The 19,414-nt window shown below is 31.3% G+C and overlaps 1 protein-coding gene across 1 annotated transcript; it reads left to right on the top strand.

The window, feature by feature from the left end:
- The first annotated feature begins 2,459 nt into the window (after window positions 1-2,459).
- Window positions 2,460-4,433, top strand: LOC130799565 (uncharacterized). Its single transcript, XM_057662697.1, has 3 exons — window positions 2,460-2,710; window positions 2,803-2,985; window positions 3,073-4,433. The coding sequence occupies exons 2-3, from the start codon at window positions 2,838-2,840 to the stop codon at window positions 3,345-3,347; spliced, it is 423 nt and encodes a 140-aa protein (XP_057518680.1). The 5' UTR covers window positions 2,460-2,710; window positions 2,803-2,837; the 3' UTR covers window positions 3,348-4,433.
- The last annotated feature ends 14,981 nt before the right edge of the window (window positions 4,434-19,414 follow it).

Raw genomic sequence — 19,414 nt, 5'->3', positions numbered from 1 at the left:
TTCAGTCAAAAGTAGACGAAAATCCTAATTTATATCCTAAATTTTCGTTCAAAAATAAAACAAAAACAAAATGGATTTCTAATTCAGTTCCTGAAAATCCTTTATGCAGGCCAAAACATCACCTTCATAGCCCCAAAATACCTCACACAAGTACTTTGTTAAACAATATGAATAAGGCCTTGGGTTGATGAAATTGCTTTTTTTTTTATACAAGTTCCTGCATAAAATGAAAGTGAAGTAGACAAATAAAAAACTCATGCTAAAAACATAATTTTGCCTGTATTATTCAAAAAGTTTCAATCTTTAATAACACCCACATCATAATTGATGCTAAAAACACAAATCAAGCAAAAAGTAAAACACAAATCAATCAAAACGTTTCATAAGAATTTGCCGCTGTTTTGAAATGGCACCAAGATTCATCCAAAATTAGCAACTAAGTAGAAGGTAAGAAATCAATTGTGGCTATTAGCACTAAATTGAATCATTGATAAAATGGAAAACAACCCACCATAATAATAGCAGTAATTATCAAAAAAAAAAAGATAAGAAAAAATCAAGTAAATGCCAATAAATTCTAGGGTTTGAAATTAGAAACCCCCATTTCATTAAATTAAGCATCTAAATGAAAGGAAAAAGAACATCAACGTTTAAAGGCTTGACCTAGGGTTGATTATCGAATTAAGCATTGCTCTCAGATATAGTCCTCTAAATTCTTCACCATCGATGTACTTCCTAGTGCAAAACCCAGTAATGGCATCTGAAAATACAATAAAATCGAAATTAAAAGAAGATTAAATATAGAAATTAAAAGATCAATAATAAAAAAAGACTGAAATCCAAATTCCAAAACCTGTGTCGAACCTGCACTAAAACTTTTTTTATTTGTGTCAACAAGCAGCTAATGAAGTCCATTTATTAGTCCACAATTGATGAAAATTGTAAAAAAAATAACAATTTTGCCTAGAAGACAAATTTGACAGTTCAAAATCAACCCAAATTTAAAGATCTTGAATCAAAACCTAGGAAAATAAATTATGAAACACAAAATTTAGGACTAACCCAAACCCAAAACAACAAACAAATCAAAAGTACGAAAACAAATAAAAAGATCAAACTCTAAGCTTCATGAAACAACACATAAATTGATACCGAGATCGAAAAGCCCAATTCCACTACCCTAAGACTAGAAAAAGAAAGCATACTTGAAAAAAGTGATAATGGATGTAGAGTAAAAACATATCTGAAAAAACTTTCTTATTGGCAAATAAAAAACTTTTTCATTCACCAGAAAAAACCAAAATACATCAAGGCAGGGAAAATTCAGCCTTTCTTATTTACATCAGTGTGGAAACGAGGCCCACCTTCTATGAAGGGTTTCCTCGTCCCACTCTTCATTTGCATAAAAAAGTATCAAAATGAAACAAAAAAAAAAAAAAAAAAAAAAACAGCAGCAGCTGCACCAAACTCAAGCAAGCACCATGAAGCAGAATGAGCAAAATGTCTCTGCCTCCTTCAACATTGCAAGAACAGCCCAAAACAACCTCAGAAAACAATGCTTGTGGTGCTGCACAGAATCAGCAATGCATCGGACCAGCAAATCAGGAACCACATAATCACAATGAACAGAATATCTCTGCCTCCTTCATCAGTGCAAGAAACAACCCAAATCAAACCTCAGAATCAACACAGTGATAGTCAATGGATTGAAAACGAAGACCAACCTCTTTTTGAATCTGAATAACAATGTGACTTGGATGAGGCACCATATGTTCCCAAACAGCAGTGTTTCTACTCCTCCAAATAGCATAGACTGAGCAAGCATAGATAGAGCTAGGCATGGCCACGGGGCGGGTTACCCGGAACCGAACCGGTCCCGAACCGCTTGGAACCGGAACCGTTTGCGGCAGGTTCCGAACCGCGGAACCGTGAGCCGGAACCATGAAACCGCCGGAAAAATACTTCATGAACCGGACCTAAAAAACCGCGGTTTGGAACCGGAACCGGTCCGGTTGAACCGGTCCAACGGTTCCATGGAACCGGAACCGGGACCGGTCCGGTTGAACCGGCTCAACGGTTCCATGGAACCGGAACCGCCAAAACTAGCCGTTAGAGAGCCGTTGCATTTTCCCCTATAAATACTCATCACTTTCAATCATTTTCATTCACAACTCATCTCTTCTCCTACTCTCTCTACTTACTCTCTCTACTTAATTCTTTAATTACGCAATTATTCTCTTAATTACATAATTAGTCTTTTAATTATTTCTTAATTTAGTTAATTACATAATTAGTCTATTAATTATTTATTTATTTCTTAATTCTATTATTATTTCAATATTATCAATCATGTCTTCATCTTTGAAAAAAGCCTCAAAAAAAGTTACTAAAGTGGCAAAATCATTGGGAGGTGCTAGCTCCTCCAAAAGAAAGGCCACTTCTACTCCGTCGGTATCAACAACACCTTCCATTAGTAATTATAATTATGAACCAAATTATCCAGAAGGGTACGACCCAGAATTACATAATTATGCAGAAGAAGTGGAAAGAGAAATACAAATTGATGAAGAAGAAGAACAAGAAGAGGAACCAACGACCCCTATTGGGATACATATATCTCGACAGTCATCAACAAGATCACATGAAGAACAAGGAGAACAACAACAACAAAGACAAGCTCGTGGTAAACGAGTCAATTTCCAAACTATCGGTTAGTTTTATAATTTTATTCTTCAAATTAATTAAATTTAAAATTATTTATTTATTTAATTATAGTTTTATAATTTTAAATTATTTATTTAGATGAAGATGAACCAGTAAGACAACCTTTTCCGGCAATGCCACCTCCTAGTGGTAGAGCTGTTTCACATGTGTGGTCGTATTTCACAAAAGAACCAACCGAGAATCCAGATATTTTCTTATGCACTTGTCAAATTTGTGAAAGTCAAAGAGTAAAGCCCTTAGTTTCATACAATTTCGCCAGAGGTAAATACTTTTTAAGTTTTTTATACATACATTATATATTCATATTTTATAAAAATTTATTTATTGTGTTTTGTGAATACGTGTTAGGTGGTGGTACGGGATCTTTTAACAAACATTTGGCAAAGAAGCATGGAATCACAAAAGAAACTCATGCAGCAAGCGGCAGCGGGACCACAAGTGGAACTGAAAGCCGACAGACACAGTGGGACATTCCCAGCACAGGTATGCCTTTTAGATATAATCGTAATGATATGATTGATGAATTTTCTAGGTATGTAATTTGTGATGAATTGCCTTTTAACCACGGTGAAAGTAGGGCACACGAGCGTTACGCTAAAAAAAACTTTGCAACCACAATATAGAGCAATCCCTAGGAGCACTCTTAAAAGACGCACAATTAAATTATATGAATCAATGCGCTATGAATTAGTTGAAATGTTTAAATCTTTTAATGGTAGGGTTAGCATAACAACTGAAATTTGGTCTGGTCCCCCACATTTAGAATCTTATATGTGTGTAACAGCACATTGGATAGATCAAAATTGGATTATTCAAAAAAGAATAATTGCTTTTGAGACAATGCCAGAAAGACATACCGGTGAAAACATAAAATATAGATTAGTAGAGATATGTAGAGAATGGAACTTATTAGATAAGATATTTTGTTGTTCAACTGATATTGCAACCGCGAACATTAAATGTCTAGAACTTTTGTATAACGAACCTGCATTTAGTTTTATCCTTGGGGGTAGCTTATTACACATACATTGTTGTGCGCATATAGTTAACTTATCTTGCCAAGCTGGCATAAAACAATTAAGCAATTTATTAGAACCAATTAGGGATATAGTGAAGTGGCTTAGGATTGGAAAGATAAAGAGACGATATAAACAATTATGTGACCAATATCAACTTAAAAAAGTGTATTGGTCATTAGATACTCCTACACGTTGGGGCTCAACCAACGATTTATTAAGAAAGGCGATTGCTTATCGTCCAGTTATAACACAACTATATAGTGAGTGTACAGATAGTTACATAGCTGATGACACTTGGGAATTAGCTATAGGTGTACATAACATATTAGAAGCGTATGACCACGCGACTAAGATTTTTTCATATGTTTATGAACCGAACGTTCACTTAGTAATAAGTGAGTGTATTACTATTTTTTATCATCTCCTTAAATATACGCATGATGATACTAACCCATATTTGAAGCCGATTCTTGCAGATATGATGGAAAAATGGAAGGCATATTTTACCGAATTTCCTTATATTTATGGAATCGCAACCATTTTGGACCCATGTTTTAAAACTGAGGTCCTTACTAAAGTAATAGGATTTTACTACCAATCGTTAGATCGCCCGCCTACTGATGTACATAATTATGTAGGAACATGTAAAAAATATTTAGCAGAACTCTATGATTATTACGCTAGTGTATATAACCCAAAACACGATACGTCTAGGCGTGCTAGCGTTTCGGCACGTCCCTCTTACTATAATTCGGTAATAGCTAATATAATGAGTCAAGATGATAGTTTTGTAGGATCATCTTCTTCCTCGACCTCATATTTAGAACTAGATAGTTATCTTAAACACCACTTTGAAATAGACCAAGGTAGCTATAATATTTTAGAGTGGTGGAAAGAAAAATCTGTAAAATTTCCCATTTTATCGAGAATTGCAAAGGATGACCTTGCAATTCCCGCGTCAACAACTGCGTCGTAGTCTGCTTTTAGTACAGGTAGAAGAGTTTTGGACGAAAAGAGATCTCGTCTTGCTCCACAGAGTATTCAAATATGTGTTTGCAAGAAAGATTGGGATCAAGCGGAGATTCGAACACAAGGACTAAGGAATGATGATGATCAAGACGACGATGATGATCCATGGATGATGATAAATACATCTGCATCATCGTCAGGAGGAGAGTCAGCGGAAGCATCTAACCAACCACATGATGATGACGAAGACGAATAGGATCAATCCGACAACGATAAATCAACATTCAACAACTATAAATAAAAGGTATGACAAAGAACTACGTGGGCTTTGATTCCTTCGGGATACGTAGGCAGCTTAGTATTCCTTTGGGTACTAGGTTCAAGTCCATTTTCTCCCTTTTTTTTTATTAATCATCTTTATCGACATTATCATTGATTCGTTTGTTATTAATTTATTTTTTTCATTCTTTTTAGTAAATATTTCAATAACGATGACAACTTGACATGCAATGAATTTCGCTAATAATCAAGTAATCATCAAAGGTACGTCCGCAATATTATAATATTTTTTTATTATATAAATATTTAAAAAAAAAATAAAAATGGAACCGATGGTCCGACCCGCCCGTCCCGTGAGTTGGAACCGCCGGAACCGCCTCATGAACCGCCAAGGAACCGTTTGGAACCGCTCGGAACCAGAACCGGAACCGAAATCGGAACCGTTCGCGACAGGTTCCAAATGGAACCGGAACCGGGTGGAATCGGAACCGGATGGAACCGGAACGGAACCGGACCAACCCGGACCGTGGCCATGCCTAGATAGAGCACATGGCCTGCTGTTGTTTTTTTCTTAAGTTTCCGTTTGCGGAAGTCCATTGCGGCAATGTGTTTGAAACGAAAACCCACCCATGCCTTTAGACCATCAAGGCATTTCCTACTAAAGGGGCAATCGAAAAAAAGGTGACGAACCGTTTCCTTAGTTGTTGCACACAAAGGACAAAGATCATCATTGAATACACCCATCGCAAGGAGTTTATCCTTGGTTTTAAGCTTTCCTAAAGCCATAAGCCAAACACAATTAGTGTCGTGGGATAGACATTCTATTCCACTCCACGAATCTCCAACGAACTTTGTGAAAGGTCTTGAAGGCTTCCAAATACACTAGCTTAATGGAGTAGGAATCTTGAAAAAATGTAGTCTTTCAAAGTGTCTTTAAGGGAGCAAAGCTTTTTCATCACCCTACTAGTAGTGGAGGGAGCATTGAAAATCGCCCAGTTACCACCCTTAATGTAGACACCATGTACCCTTAGTGTGGAAGAGAAGTTAAAGAAGAAAAGAGTGGAAATTTGTTTGTTCAATTCTTGTTAGTGGTATGTGGCAGTTGAGAGGTGAGTTCTGGATGGAATTTCACATCTAGGTTTTGGGAAAAGAGATGCTTATCTCTCTTTTTTTATGTCATTACGTTTTCATTTCTCATACCAAATTTCCTAATAGTCATTTTCTTTTTTCGTCTTCTAATGTGAAGCATTGTTGAAGTTTTCAATGATGTTTTCTTCCGAAATGTCTTGTTTTCAACTAATTTTTATTGAATACTTTTTTAATATTATGCTGTCTTTGACTGCTGTTTCTTTTGGAAATTTAAACCACTTTGTAAATGCTAGTGTTTTCAACTAAGTATTCATCTTAAATACTTTTATATTACTTAGGATTTGTTTTTTCCTTCTATGATTCAAGTTAAGCATATCTTTATGCCTACAAGATTAACTTGATTAGTTTATAAATAAGTTGGATGACATTAAGCTCAACCCAAAAACATAATTCTTGGGTCTGCCGTTTGGTTCACACTATTTTAGTGTGCAACAATCTAAAATTCATGAGAATCTATTTTTGTATTTTTTACGGTTGGTACATACTAAAATGGCGTGGACCTCTTCCATATAAGACTTTCTCCAAAAAACCTCTTGCAAAGAATTATTGTCAAAAACTCATTTGTTAGCTATATTTTATTCATATTTTATTCCGATTGTTTAGTTAGATTATGTTGGAATTTGATACAACTATGCTTGTTTTATTTAGGATTTTACGCTTGGTTTGGTGTTTTGGTGTTTTGGTGTTTTGTTACATTTCAGGTAAAACTCATCAAATCGAGCACAAATCAAGCACATACTTTGAATCATCAACAATCATCTTGTTCATCTTTAGATTGAACCTAAAAGAGCAATTTCTATCTTTTGCTTATTATTGTTTTCAATTCATGTCACCTAGTTATCTTGGATTAATTGCCTTTAGCTTCATATATTCATGCTTGTAGTTCTTCAACTTATATTGCATTCATCTTTGTAGAAGTACTCTAGTTTAATTCATTCATCTATGGTTCTTAACTTCTTTGCAATTTACAATCTCAGTATGAGTATGAGTGAGTAGTTTATTTTGGCTTAGGCTAGGCATTATCACCATGTAGGTAGTTTAATTGCTTTCTTTACCTTTGGCTTGGTTGTGTTGTTTATGGTTTAAGATGGATTTTTCTATCATGTGTAATGTCGTTGAATTGAGGGCGAGAGTCGAGTTTTAACGATAATCTATGCTTAAAAATTAAGTCATCTCCATGAGAATAGGTAGATGCTTTAATTGGAAATGTTGAAGGTGTACTTCATGTCATAAATTATACTTATTTCCATGAGAATAAGTAGTTGAGTATGTTTTAGGAAGCTTTTGTTGCCCGAGAGAGAACATTAGTATTTACGATACGTTCTTCTCCATAACAAGACATCCATAACCTTAGGTTAAAGTTTTGTAAACACTATTTTGGTGAGAAAGTCTAGCCTACGCCTCCTTAGCTTATTAATCATTCTATCCTTGATTTAGTTCATTGCATTCTTATTTACTTTTATGCTTCATTTTCATTAAGTATTTTTAATTGCTTGCTTTAATTATTTCTACCACCAAACATCGATTTATACGCTTTTGAACATGCTAATCGATCGAGAAACTATTGACTTAACAGCCACTCCCAGTGGATTCGACCCGTACTTGCCGCCGTATTAAGCTACGTCATGCACTTGCGGTATAACTATTGAAGGACGTAAATTCCTGATCACTCATCTTTCCAAAAATGTCATAAGGTTGAAAGTATTAAGAGAGTACATTGCATTTTAATAAAAAAAGATATCATTTTGGTTTTGCAAAAATCAATTCATCCAAAAACTAACAAAATGATTCGAAATACACATATATATTTGACTTTTCATCCAAAAAAACAAATGATTATCCGAAACTAAATCTTGAATTTTCAGTCAAAAATGAGCTTTGAGTAAACTTGGTAAAAATTAGCATCCCCATGTCCGAGCCTAAAGTTAGGTATGTTCGCAGTTACTAACAACGAAAAAAAATTGGTCAAAAAAAATCAAAATTGTTTGTTTGCAGTTAAAAACTGTGAACAAACGAGAGACAATGTCATATTAGACAGGACAAAAAAATTGAAAATCATGTTTGTTCTTAATTACAACCAATTTTCACATTTTTTGTCTATTTTAATGTTCTGACATTATCTCTCTTTTGTTCGCAGTTATTAACTGCGAACAAATAATTTTGACTTTTTTTGACCAATTTTTTTGTTCGCTGTTAGTAACTGCGAACATACTTGACCTTAGGCTCAGACATGAAATCGCTTATTTTTGGAATTAAGTTTACCCGAAGCTTATTTTTTATTTTTTTGTTAAAATTGCTTAATTATTTTAAATTTTCCCTTTAATGTAGACCACAATATCACCTTCAAAGCCCCAAATCAGCCGTGTATCGACCCATATATAACTACAATGCACACCACATTTGCATCCACTAACACAAATGTGTAAAACTGCATAGATGCATGCAGACACGTAAGTTTTGCAGCACACATATTGAAAATTTAGTTCTCCAATCTAGTATATTTTTGCTGCGACTTTTTTGTTATTACTTATTAGAGAGTATAACTGAACAAGTTGATTCACTAAAGCATTTCATAAATCAGTTCCAGTGCATCAAATGAGGACATACATATAAAAACGAAAAAAACTAATTGTGATTCTACAATTAGTCTAAACAAGGATTCGAATAAATGAGCAAATATATCAAGGTGTTTGGGAGGATTAATAGTTCAGTGTCTGCAATATATCAAGTAAATAGAAACACAAAATTTTAGTTGATATAATGTATAAATGAGCAAGCTTATTCAATGTCTACATTATATCAAGTAATAGCATCATCAACAACCAGAAGTCAAAGATTAAGCAATCCATTGCAACAAATCAATAACCGAAAAGACATCGAAAAAGAGCAATGTTAAGTGAAAGGTGAAAGGAAAGTCATAGCCGGAAGAAAAGGGAGCTATTGCATTTGTGGTGTTTATTTTCTTCTAAACAAATAGAATGAATCTCTTAAGCCATTTTTTACAGATATAAGGAATTAAGAATAAAGGCCGAATCAAAAGGAAGATAGCAAAAAAGTAAGGAGTATCTTTTAGAGTAAAATCAGTACTTTCCGGTCACATCAGACAAATTCAATGCATTTTTCATTTCCTAATTCCAACCATATTCAATCTCAAATCAAACAAAACTTAGAATGTGAAAACATGAAATTAGATTAACTCTTACACACTACTGAAATCTCTCAAATATTGTATTATTGAAGTTTTTAATGATGTTTTCTTGTGAGATGTCTTTTTCAACTATTTTTTATTGAATGCTTTTTTAATATTTTTCTTTTTTTGAATGTAGTTTTTTTGGGAAATTCCAACCACTCTGTAAATGATAGTGGTGTCGTGGTGTCGGGTGTAGCTTTCAATATCAATTTAACTTGACATTTTATCTGCATTTCGCTTTACTAGGTTTTAGAAGTCGGGAATTTTTGTTTAGTATTTATGTATGACTATATTATTGTCAGGTATGAAGATCGAGCTTGGTTGTAAGATGAGCCCAAATATGATTTATCATCTCATCTCTGAATCTGATGAGAAATCCGACAACCTATAATCTAGCTACTAGGGAATTTTATCTTCATTTCCATGCACTACTTAACTACTGTCCCATTTTCTACTATGAAATTGATGCCCAAATATGATTTATTTACGCTTGAGCATGTTCAAGTATAAATATCCCATTATTCTACTAATAAAATATAGATTTGTGATTTATGAAAAAAGTGAGTTTATTCTCTTCTTGTTTGTGAGCGATCAAACAAAAAAACCCCTTAGAGTGTGTTCAATCATTCTAAAACCTTTAAGTAGGTTAATAAAATCTACTAAAAAAGAAGCAGACTATATCACGTGTCACTCTATAAATTAAGTAATTTCCCGCCTAAACTCTACTAGAATGATAAAATTTATTTCTGAAAATTAATAGTAAGTGTCAAGATATCATATGATATGATGTGACACTTTAAAGTAATATAATATGATGACAATTCAAAATTCAGAACAATATAATATATTAACAATTAATGAAGTGACAATTCAAAATAATATACTAATCAATTAAGAAAAATTGCATATAAATAAAATATAAAATATAAAAATACATTATTCCTAAAATTACATATATTACATGATAACACATTTGTTAATAATTTTTGATGTAGTAAAAGATTACATAAAAAAAATTAATTCTAGTACATCATAATGCAATATAAATGGCAATTAGTATTCTCAATTGATTACAATATACATATATAAAAAATCTGCCATAATATCAATTGTTTACTGCTGGATTTTAAAATATTCTGACATAAAAAAAAAGATTTTCATATCTTCGTTCAATCGAGTAACTGAAAATAAGGGTTTCCTTTAAACCCTAACATTTATCATAAATACATAATAATGAATTCTTAACAATTTTTATTAAAGAGCATTAAAAATAAAATCCCCTAAGTACCTGCTGTTATGGCCCAAAAAATCCATATAATTAAAGAAATAATGGGGACACTAGAAGAAGGAGAATTGAGATTAGAGCTATGTATGTATGGCGCACTTTTGAGCAAAAATAGTGAAGTGAATGGTGTGCACATAATAGCGTAGAAGTAAAAATGAGAAAAAGAGTCTAGAAAGAGAAATAAAAATTTAGAAAACAAAAGAAAGTTGAAAGGAATAAGTACATAAATTCAATTTAATATTGGGCATAATCTGGCGAAAAGATTCAAAATTCATCACATTCATGAACCCATATGAATTTCTACATGATATTTTCAATCATAAAAGTATATAATTTCCAACAATCTTAGAACAATACTAAAAAAATAATATACAACAGAAATTAAACGAATGGAGAAGGTTGTACCTAGATCTCAGGGGTCTAAAATTCTTCAGTCTGAGAAACTTCATCTGAAGAAGCAAGACCCAAAAACTTTGGATCTGAAAAAGCAAGACCCAGAAACTTTGGCACAGAGGTTATAGGAGAAGATTTAGAAGGAAAATAGTGACCAATTAAGCAAGTATTTTTGTCGAAAAATTTATTTGTATAAGGAATAGCAAAAGAACACTTGAATGATTTGAACGAAGGGATAGAAGAAATAGGTAGAGAAGGGGATGGCGCTCGAACTTGTCGCTTCTAAGGTTTAGAGTGAGGATTTATGTGAGAGACAGACATGCACATCACATGCAAAGGAAATAGGCAACCATTGTTATAACTTAGAACCTCAAGTTATGCAGAACGGTGCAACAAGCGATCAATGGTGACATGGTGGTCCGGATGGGTTGTGAAGACAAAGGGAAGATAAGTTTCTAGGTTTTTAGTCTTTTAGAGTTTCATGAGAGCAAAGGTTAGGAGAGTGAAGAAATGTACTATTATTTTTAATAAAATGAAATATAAGCAAAAACAAGTACGTGTAATTATGGTTTACACTTATTCTCTTCAATAATAATATTATTGAATAGACTTATTATATTACTTTTTTTATTTTTAACTTTTTATGGAAGAAAAAATTACCCTAAATAATTTAATATTTTACTTATTTTCCCCGATATTCCTAACTTTTGATTAATTTTCATTCTTTAATAATCTCAACTTTTGAGTCACTTGATAAAAAATGTTGTTGCTCGAATGTTAACTTGCTATTATAGGTTAATACTTTTAAAAATAAAGAAAAAATACAATAAAAATATAAAAAGTCAAATTTTAAAGTAAAACAAAAAAAACCAACCTAATACTTTCCTAATAACAACCCCTCCCCTTATAGGAGAAACAAATTTAAGATGAAAATTCACAAGAATGTCAATGAGAGAAACCCAAAGAGAGAAAATGCAGAAGATGAAAAAATGAAAAAGGAAATTACAAAAGCTATCATAAGACTAAACCGGTTTAATTTTTGAAAAAAAAAATCGGATAAAAAAGATTTATATACATATATATATATATATATATATATATATATATATATATATATATATATATATATATATATAGATATACATATATATATATATATATATATATATATATATATATATATATATATATATATATATACATATATATATATATATATATATATATATATATACATATATATATATATATATACATATATATATATATACATATATATATATATATATATATATATACATATATATATATATATATACATATATATATATATATATACATATATATATATATATACATATATATATATATATACATATATATATATATATATATATATATATATATATATATATATATATATATATATATATATATATATACATATATATATATATATATATATATATATATATATATATATATATATATATATATATATATAGGGGCAGGATCAGATGAAAACCACTAAAGTGGTGAAAACTAAAAATCAGACTGAGATGTACATATTGTGGCAATATGTGTACATACTATCTTATAGGGCGTACATATTTTTTTGAAGGAAAAATGTTCATATTATTTACAGAAATGTCATCTGAATATGTACACCTTTTAGAAAATGTTCAATTGTTTACAATAATGCCACTGAAATATGTACATCATTTAACATTTCATGTATACCTATTTTTAGTTTTCACCACTTTACTTGGTTTTCACATGATCTATTTAAATTTATTTGTACTTAGTAGTAGTTAAAAAAGAAGAAGAAGAGGAGGAACTAACAACCCCTATTGGGATACTTAGATCTCGACAATCATCAACGAGATCACTAGAAGTACAACAACAACAACAACAACAACAACAACAAAAACAAGCTCGTGGTAAACTAGTCAATTTCCAAAGTATCGGTGAGTTTTATAATTTTATTCTTAAAATTGATTAAATTTTAAATTATTATTTATTTATATATTGTGATATTTGAGTATGTCTTTATGTTGAAATTTAGATGAAGATGAACCAGTAAGACAACCTTTTCCGGCAACGCAACTCTTAGTGGTAGAACTTTTTCACATGTGTGGTCGTATTTTACAAAGCAATCAACCGACAATCCGGATGTTTTTTTGTGCGCACTTGTCAAATTTTTGAAAGTCAAGGGGTAAAACTCTTAGTTTCATACGATTTCAACAAAGTTAGATACTTTTTAAGTTTTTATGCATGATAGTTATACTTTGTAAATCAAGAATGTATTAAAAATTCATTTATTGTGTTTTGTGAATATGTGTTAGGTGGTAGTACGGGATCTTTCAACAAACATTTGGCAAAGAAGCATGGAATCACAAAAGAAATTCATGTAGCAAGCGGCAGCGTGACCACAAGTGAAAGCCGACAGTGGACCGTGGACATTCCTGGCGGAGGCATGCCTTTTAAATATAATCGTAATGAAATGATTGATGAATATTCTAAATATGTAATTTGTGATGAGTTGCCATTTAACCATTGTGAAAGTAAGACATGCAAATATTACACTAGAAAAAGTTTGCAACCACAATATAAGTAATCCCTAGGAACACTCTTAAACAACGCACAATAAAATTATATGAATCAAAGCGTTATGAATTAGTAGAAATGTTTAAATCTTTTAATGGCAGGGTTAGCATAACAACCGATATTTGGTCTACTCCGCCACATTTGGAACCTTATATGTGTGTAACAACACACTGGATAGATCATAATTGGTTTATTCAAAAAAGAATAATTGCTTTTGAATTAATGCCCAAAAGACATACTGGTGATAACATAAAATATAGATTAATAGAGATATGTAAAGAATGGAACTTGTTAAGTAAGATATTTTGTTGTTCTACCAATAATGCAACCGCCAATATTAAATGCATTGAACTTTTGTGTAACAAACTTGCTTTTAGTTTTATCCTTGGTGGTAGATTATTACACGTACGTTGTTGTGCTCATATTTTTAACTTATCTTGCCAAGCAGGTATTAAAAAACTAAGTGATTTATTAGATCCCATTAGAGACATAGTGAAATGGTTTAGATTAGGACAGGTAAAGAGAAGATATAAAAAATTATGTGACCATTATCACTAAAAAGGAGTATATTGGTCATTAGATACTCCTACACGTTGGGGCTTAACCCATGATTTATTAAAAAAAAGGCTATTGTTTATCGTCAGGTTATAACACAACTGTGTATTGAGTGTACGGATTTTACTACCAATCATTAGAGCGCCCGCCTAGTGATGTATATAATTATGTTGGAAATCGTAAAAAGCTTTTAGCAGATCTTTATGATCACTATTCTAGTAAATATAACCCAAGTCACGATATGTTTAGGCGTGCTAGCGTCTCGGCACGTCCCACTTATTATAATCTCATAATAGTTAACATAATAAGCCAAGATGATAGTTTTGTAGGACCATCTTCTTCCACATCCACCGTTTCATATTTAGAACTAGATAATTATCTTAAAATCACTTTGAAATTGAACAAGGTAGTCATAATATTTGGTGGAAATAAAAATCAATAAAATTCCCCATATTATCAAGAACCGCAAAGGATATCCTTGCAATTCCTGCTTCTACTATTGTGTTGGAGTCTGCTTTTAGTGCAGGTATAAGAGTTCTAGATGAAAAGAGATCTCGTCTTTCTCCACATACTATTTAAATATGTGTTTGCAAGAAAAATTGGGATCAAGTAGAGGTTCGAACACAAGAACTCAAAAACGATGATTATCAAGGCGATGATGATCCATGGACGATAATGGATACATCTGCATCATCGTCGGGAGGAGAATCAGCGGAAGCATCTAACCAACAAGATGATGATGACGAAGACGAAAAGAATCATGAATATCGGACAACGATCAATCAAGATTTAACAACTACAAATAAAAGGTATGACAAAGAACTACGTGGGCTTTGATTGCTTCGGGATACGTAGGCAGCTTAGTATTCCTTTGGGATACTAGGTTCAAGTCCATTTTCTCCCTTTTTTTTATTAATCATCTTTATCTTTTCTTATTAATTTATTTTTTTGTCCTTCTTTTTAGTAAATATTTTAATAACGATGACAAGCAATGAATTTCGCTAATAATCAAGTAATCAACAAAGGTGCGTCCGCATTATTATAGTATTTTTCTATTATATTTAAAGGAAAAATAAAAATAGAATTGATGGTCCGGCCCGCCTGACCCGGGAGTTGGAACCGCCTCATGAACCGCTAAGAAACCATTTGGAATAGCCCGGAACCGGAACCGAAAACGTTCTAATCAAGTTCCAGATGGAACCGAAACAGAATTGGCCCAACCCGGACCGTGGCTTCACTAACTATAGCTATTCAAATGTGATCGATGTGAAAATACTAACCAAACCCAAAAGTTATTTATCCATTTTAAAAATGTCTCGATTTTTTATTAGTTGACCGATCCTTACATGATCACAACTTGTATGCATTTGGACTGGATGATAACTAAAAAAGAAAAATTGATGTCGAATTGTGATCAATGATAACTCAAGTTAAACCTAAACGTTACTGCATTGAGTCATAAACCAAAAAACAAACCATAATTCCATGGAATTTATTAGTAATTTCAGTATATCAAATGATTTTCAACATTTGTTTTTATACAACTATTAAGTTTATTAAAATTAGACCGTATAACTGAGGTTTCTAATTGTCTAAATAATAATATTTCAATGTTAAAAAATTGCATGTTTATATATTTATAAAGTCATCATATCATATCATGATATACGTATTATTAGTAAGCAATTAAAAACACTTAATGAAAACTAAGAATAAAAGTAAATAAGGATGTAATGCACTAAAGCGAGGATAATGTGATCAATAAGCTAAAGAGGCATAGGCTAGGCTTTTTCACCAAAGTAGTGTTTACTAAATTTCAACCTAAGGTCATGGATGTTTTGTTATGGAGAAGAACGTATCGTAAATACTTATGTTCTCTCTTGAGCAACAAAAGCTTCCTAAAACATACTCAACTACCTATTCTCATAGAGCTAAGTATGGAGGATTCATAGAGGGAAGGTGAGGAAAGGTGAATGACGGTGAGGTAATGAACAGAACAGAGCAAACTGAAAACATGGAGCAATCTGATTTTCCCCACCTACACGTGGCATAAGCTAAAAAACCATTGTTTATTATATGGGAAAATGAATAGGGTAGACAAGTTGCTTGTAACTTTTTACTCATTTATCTCATTAGATTTTCATCAAAGAGAAATAGAGTAATTTTTAAGAAAATGATAATAAATGAAGAGAGAGAGAATGGATTGTGTGGATAAAATTAAAAGAGAGTTAAAATGTATGGATGAGATTAAAAAAAATAGTGGGTCATTGTCCAAAAATAGAAATATTGTAAATTAAGGGAGACTAACCAAAATAGAAAATGCTGCAAATTCAATGAGACGAAGAGAGTAGTTGATACTCGCTCCAATTCACTATTAATGTCCCATGTACTTTATGCGCTATATCTAATGCACTTATTCAATCCTTAGTATCTCTAATTGTACATAATTAAAAGTTATGAAAAGTTGATATAAATAATTCTTGCATTGAGACGAATCAAACAAGATCCCACTTGACTATGTTTTAACTTATAGATTAATAATAAATACAAATTAACAATAAGAGATGATTAGTATCCAAAAAGCAAATAGAACATTAATGGTGAATTGGAGGGAGTATATAATAGATAGATTAATAGATTATAAGAAAATATTGAATTTTACTATAGTGTTACTTGATAACAATTATGATTTTGTCAATTTATCACAAATTTTGTGTAATAACATTTTTTAACTACCTTATTAGACAATCAATTTTATTCTTAGAAAAAAAAAATAAATACGGGATGCATATTACAATATGAATAGGAGTAAGTTTAATCAAATCAAATTTATTTGGAAATGTGGCACAATTTTATAGGCAAAATTTTTGAAATTTTAATTTTATTTATTTTTTTTATTACTTTATTTATTTTATTATTAAGTTTTTTTTTTGTGAAAATTTGCAAATTACTTTTATTGATTAGGATTTTGTGTTATTATATCATCTATCTATATATACATTATACTATAACAAAATACGGATGACATAAGCAAACACAAAAAGTGATGATTTGTCAACTTCCTCCATTTATCAAAGATAATGTCATTATTTGCTAATAAAGTGTCTAAGTGGGAATTATATGACTTATCATTTTATTAGCTTTTATTAAATTGTTTGAGTGGGATGCATGTGACTTTTCGTTGCCCAATACACAATAATAATTTGCTAGCATTCAATTTGGAAAACAAAAAAAATTTATTCTTTGTAATAATAATTTGCTAACTTTTATTTTAAAAACAAAAAATAATAATTTGTCACTTACAATCTTATAGTGATCAATAAAATAATTGAGCTAATTACATGGGTTGGTTTCAACACTGAGATAGTCTTGTCTCATACAAGACAAGCTATTTTTAATTTAATATTTTTGTTATTATTTAAATTATTTTTTAATATATAAAAGTTATCATCATCTAAAATATTTCATTTAAATTAATATTGTAATATGTGTTTAAAATAATTTATTAAAATTAAAATTTATTTTTAACATAGTTTGTTATGCTATTGGTTACTAAGTAAAGATTAAAATAATATTAAAATAACATTTTTTAACATCATACGTAACTTATAAAAAAGTATTTTAAAAATAAAAAATAAATTAAATATTAGCTATTATAAACTATTAATGATTCATTAAAAATCAATAACCAATAATTTATAATTTATTTTTTTTATTTTTTCAAAATAATAAAAAATAATAAAACGAAAAAAAAATTGCACGGCAGAGAATTATCTAGTATCATATCATATCATATTAAGTTAAAACTCTATTCACATGTTGGGACAGAAATTGAAAGCCGCTTGAAGTTGTACTTAGCTCTCTGACTTTCTGCCATTTCTGTATCATCATGTTATTATTCTCACTCCCACTTTTGCAGTTTATCTTAATAAATCTATAATTCCTGGTGGCTTTGCTAGATCTGAACATGAAAAGAGAATCTGTGGAGATGGATCTGCTTGATATCAAAGGTCTCGGGCCATTTTTGAACAGATCTGAACATGATGCTGTTTGTAGATATATGTATACTCCTATCAGAGACCTTTTTTATTTTATTTTATTTTTTTATATGTATATTTTTGAATAGATCTGAACATGATGATTTTTGTAGATTTAAGTGTTATTTCATAAAATAACCCATGCATACTTGATTTGATGCAAATAAGATCTTACTTTTTGTTTATTAATTATTTTTTATTATTAAGGTAGACAAGGAAAACAGGATTAGATAAGATTCATAGAAATGAATGGTGGCGATAAATCATGTGGATGATCATTAAGAATAAATTATTGGTTCATGTAGCCGGCCTTTTTCTTTTGGGAATAACGTTTCGAGATTGTTGTTGGTGTGAAATTTGTGTGGATGATTGGCAAAGTAAAATTTTTATGAAAATTTGAGGAAAAAACTTGTATTAGAACATGGAGCCTCGAAAGTGAATAAAGCTTTAGCCTTGGCATTGTTGTCTTTGGTGTGAGATTTTTATGGATAATTAGCAAAGTAAGAGGTTTATGAAAAATTGAACTCTATGTGAACTCGAGGAAAAAGCTCGTCTTTGAACACGGAGCTCATTAGAGTTGATAAAGCTTCAGATACCCAAACATTGTACTTATTTCTATTTGAGGATAATCAGTGGCTAGCTTTAAATCTACTCTCTATATGAGCTTGTTCAGCTTAGTCTTAGTCCCTTAGGTTGCAAGGTCGAGTCAATTGGAGTTGGTTTATTTGACTTTGTGTTCTACAAAAAAACTATGCCGAGCTATGTTCATTAATAAATGAGGCTGCTTAAGGTCTTTCCAACGTGTCAACTAGGTTCGGATTTTGTTATATTGGAGCTTGTGCTAGGCGATGCCTAAGATAGTCACTGGACATGCTCTCTGAGGAATTTGAGTTTAGATAACCTTTAACCTTTTATCACGTTTGATGATTGATACTCTGGGCTAAAGGGGAGTTGGTGACATGTGTTTATGGTACAAAAGGGGCATTTTAGGATTCGAGATTCCAATATCTCATTTGCTACTTGCTATTTATACTATGTGTTCATCTTTTACCAGCAGCTGAATGTCATTCTTAATTTACAACTAATTTAAGTAGTGCTGAGATCATGCTTAGTGTTTACTTCCTGCTCTGTGTTAGTTCATGCTTAGTGTTTACTTCATGCTCAGTGTTTACTTTCTATTTTATTTGGAACTTCCGATCAACTATAT

This window comes from Amaranthus tricolor, chromosome 14 (genome assembly GCF_026212465.1).
Source record: "Amaranthus tricolor cultivar Red isolate AtriRed21 chromosome 14, ASM2621246v1, whole genome shotgun sequence".
Classification (NCBI taxonomy): domain Eukaryota; kingdom Viridiplantae; phylum Streptophyta; class Magnoliopsida; order Caryophyllales; family Amaranthaceae; genus Amaranthus; species Amaranthus tricolor.
This window is presented reverse-complemented; position numbering and strand designations above follow the sequence as displayed.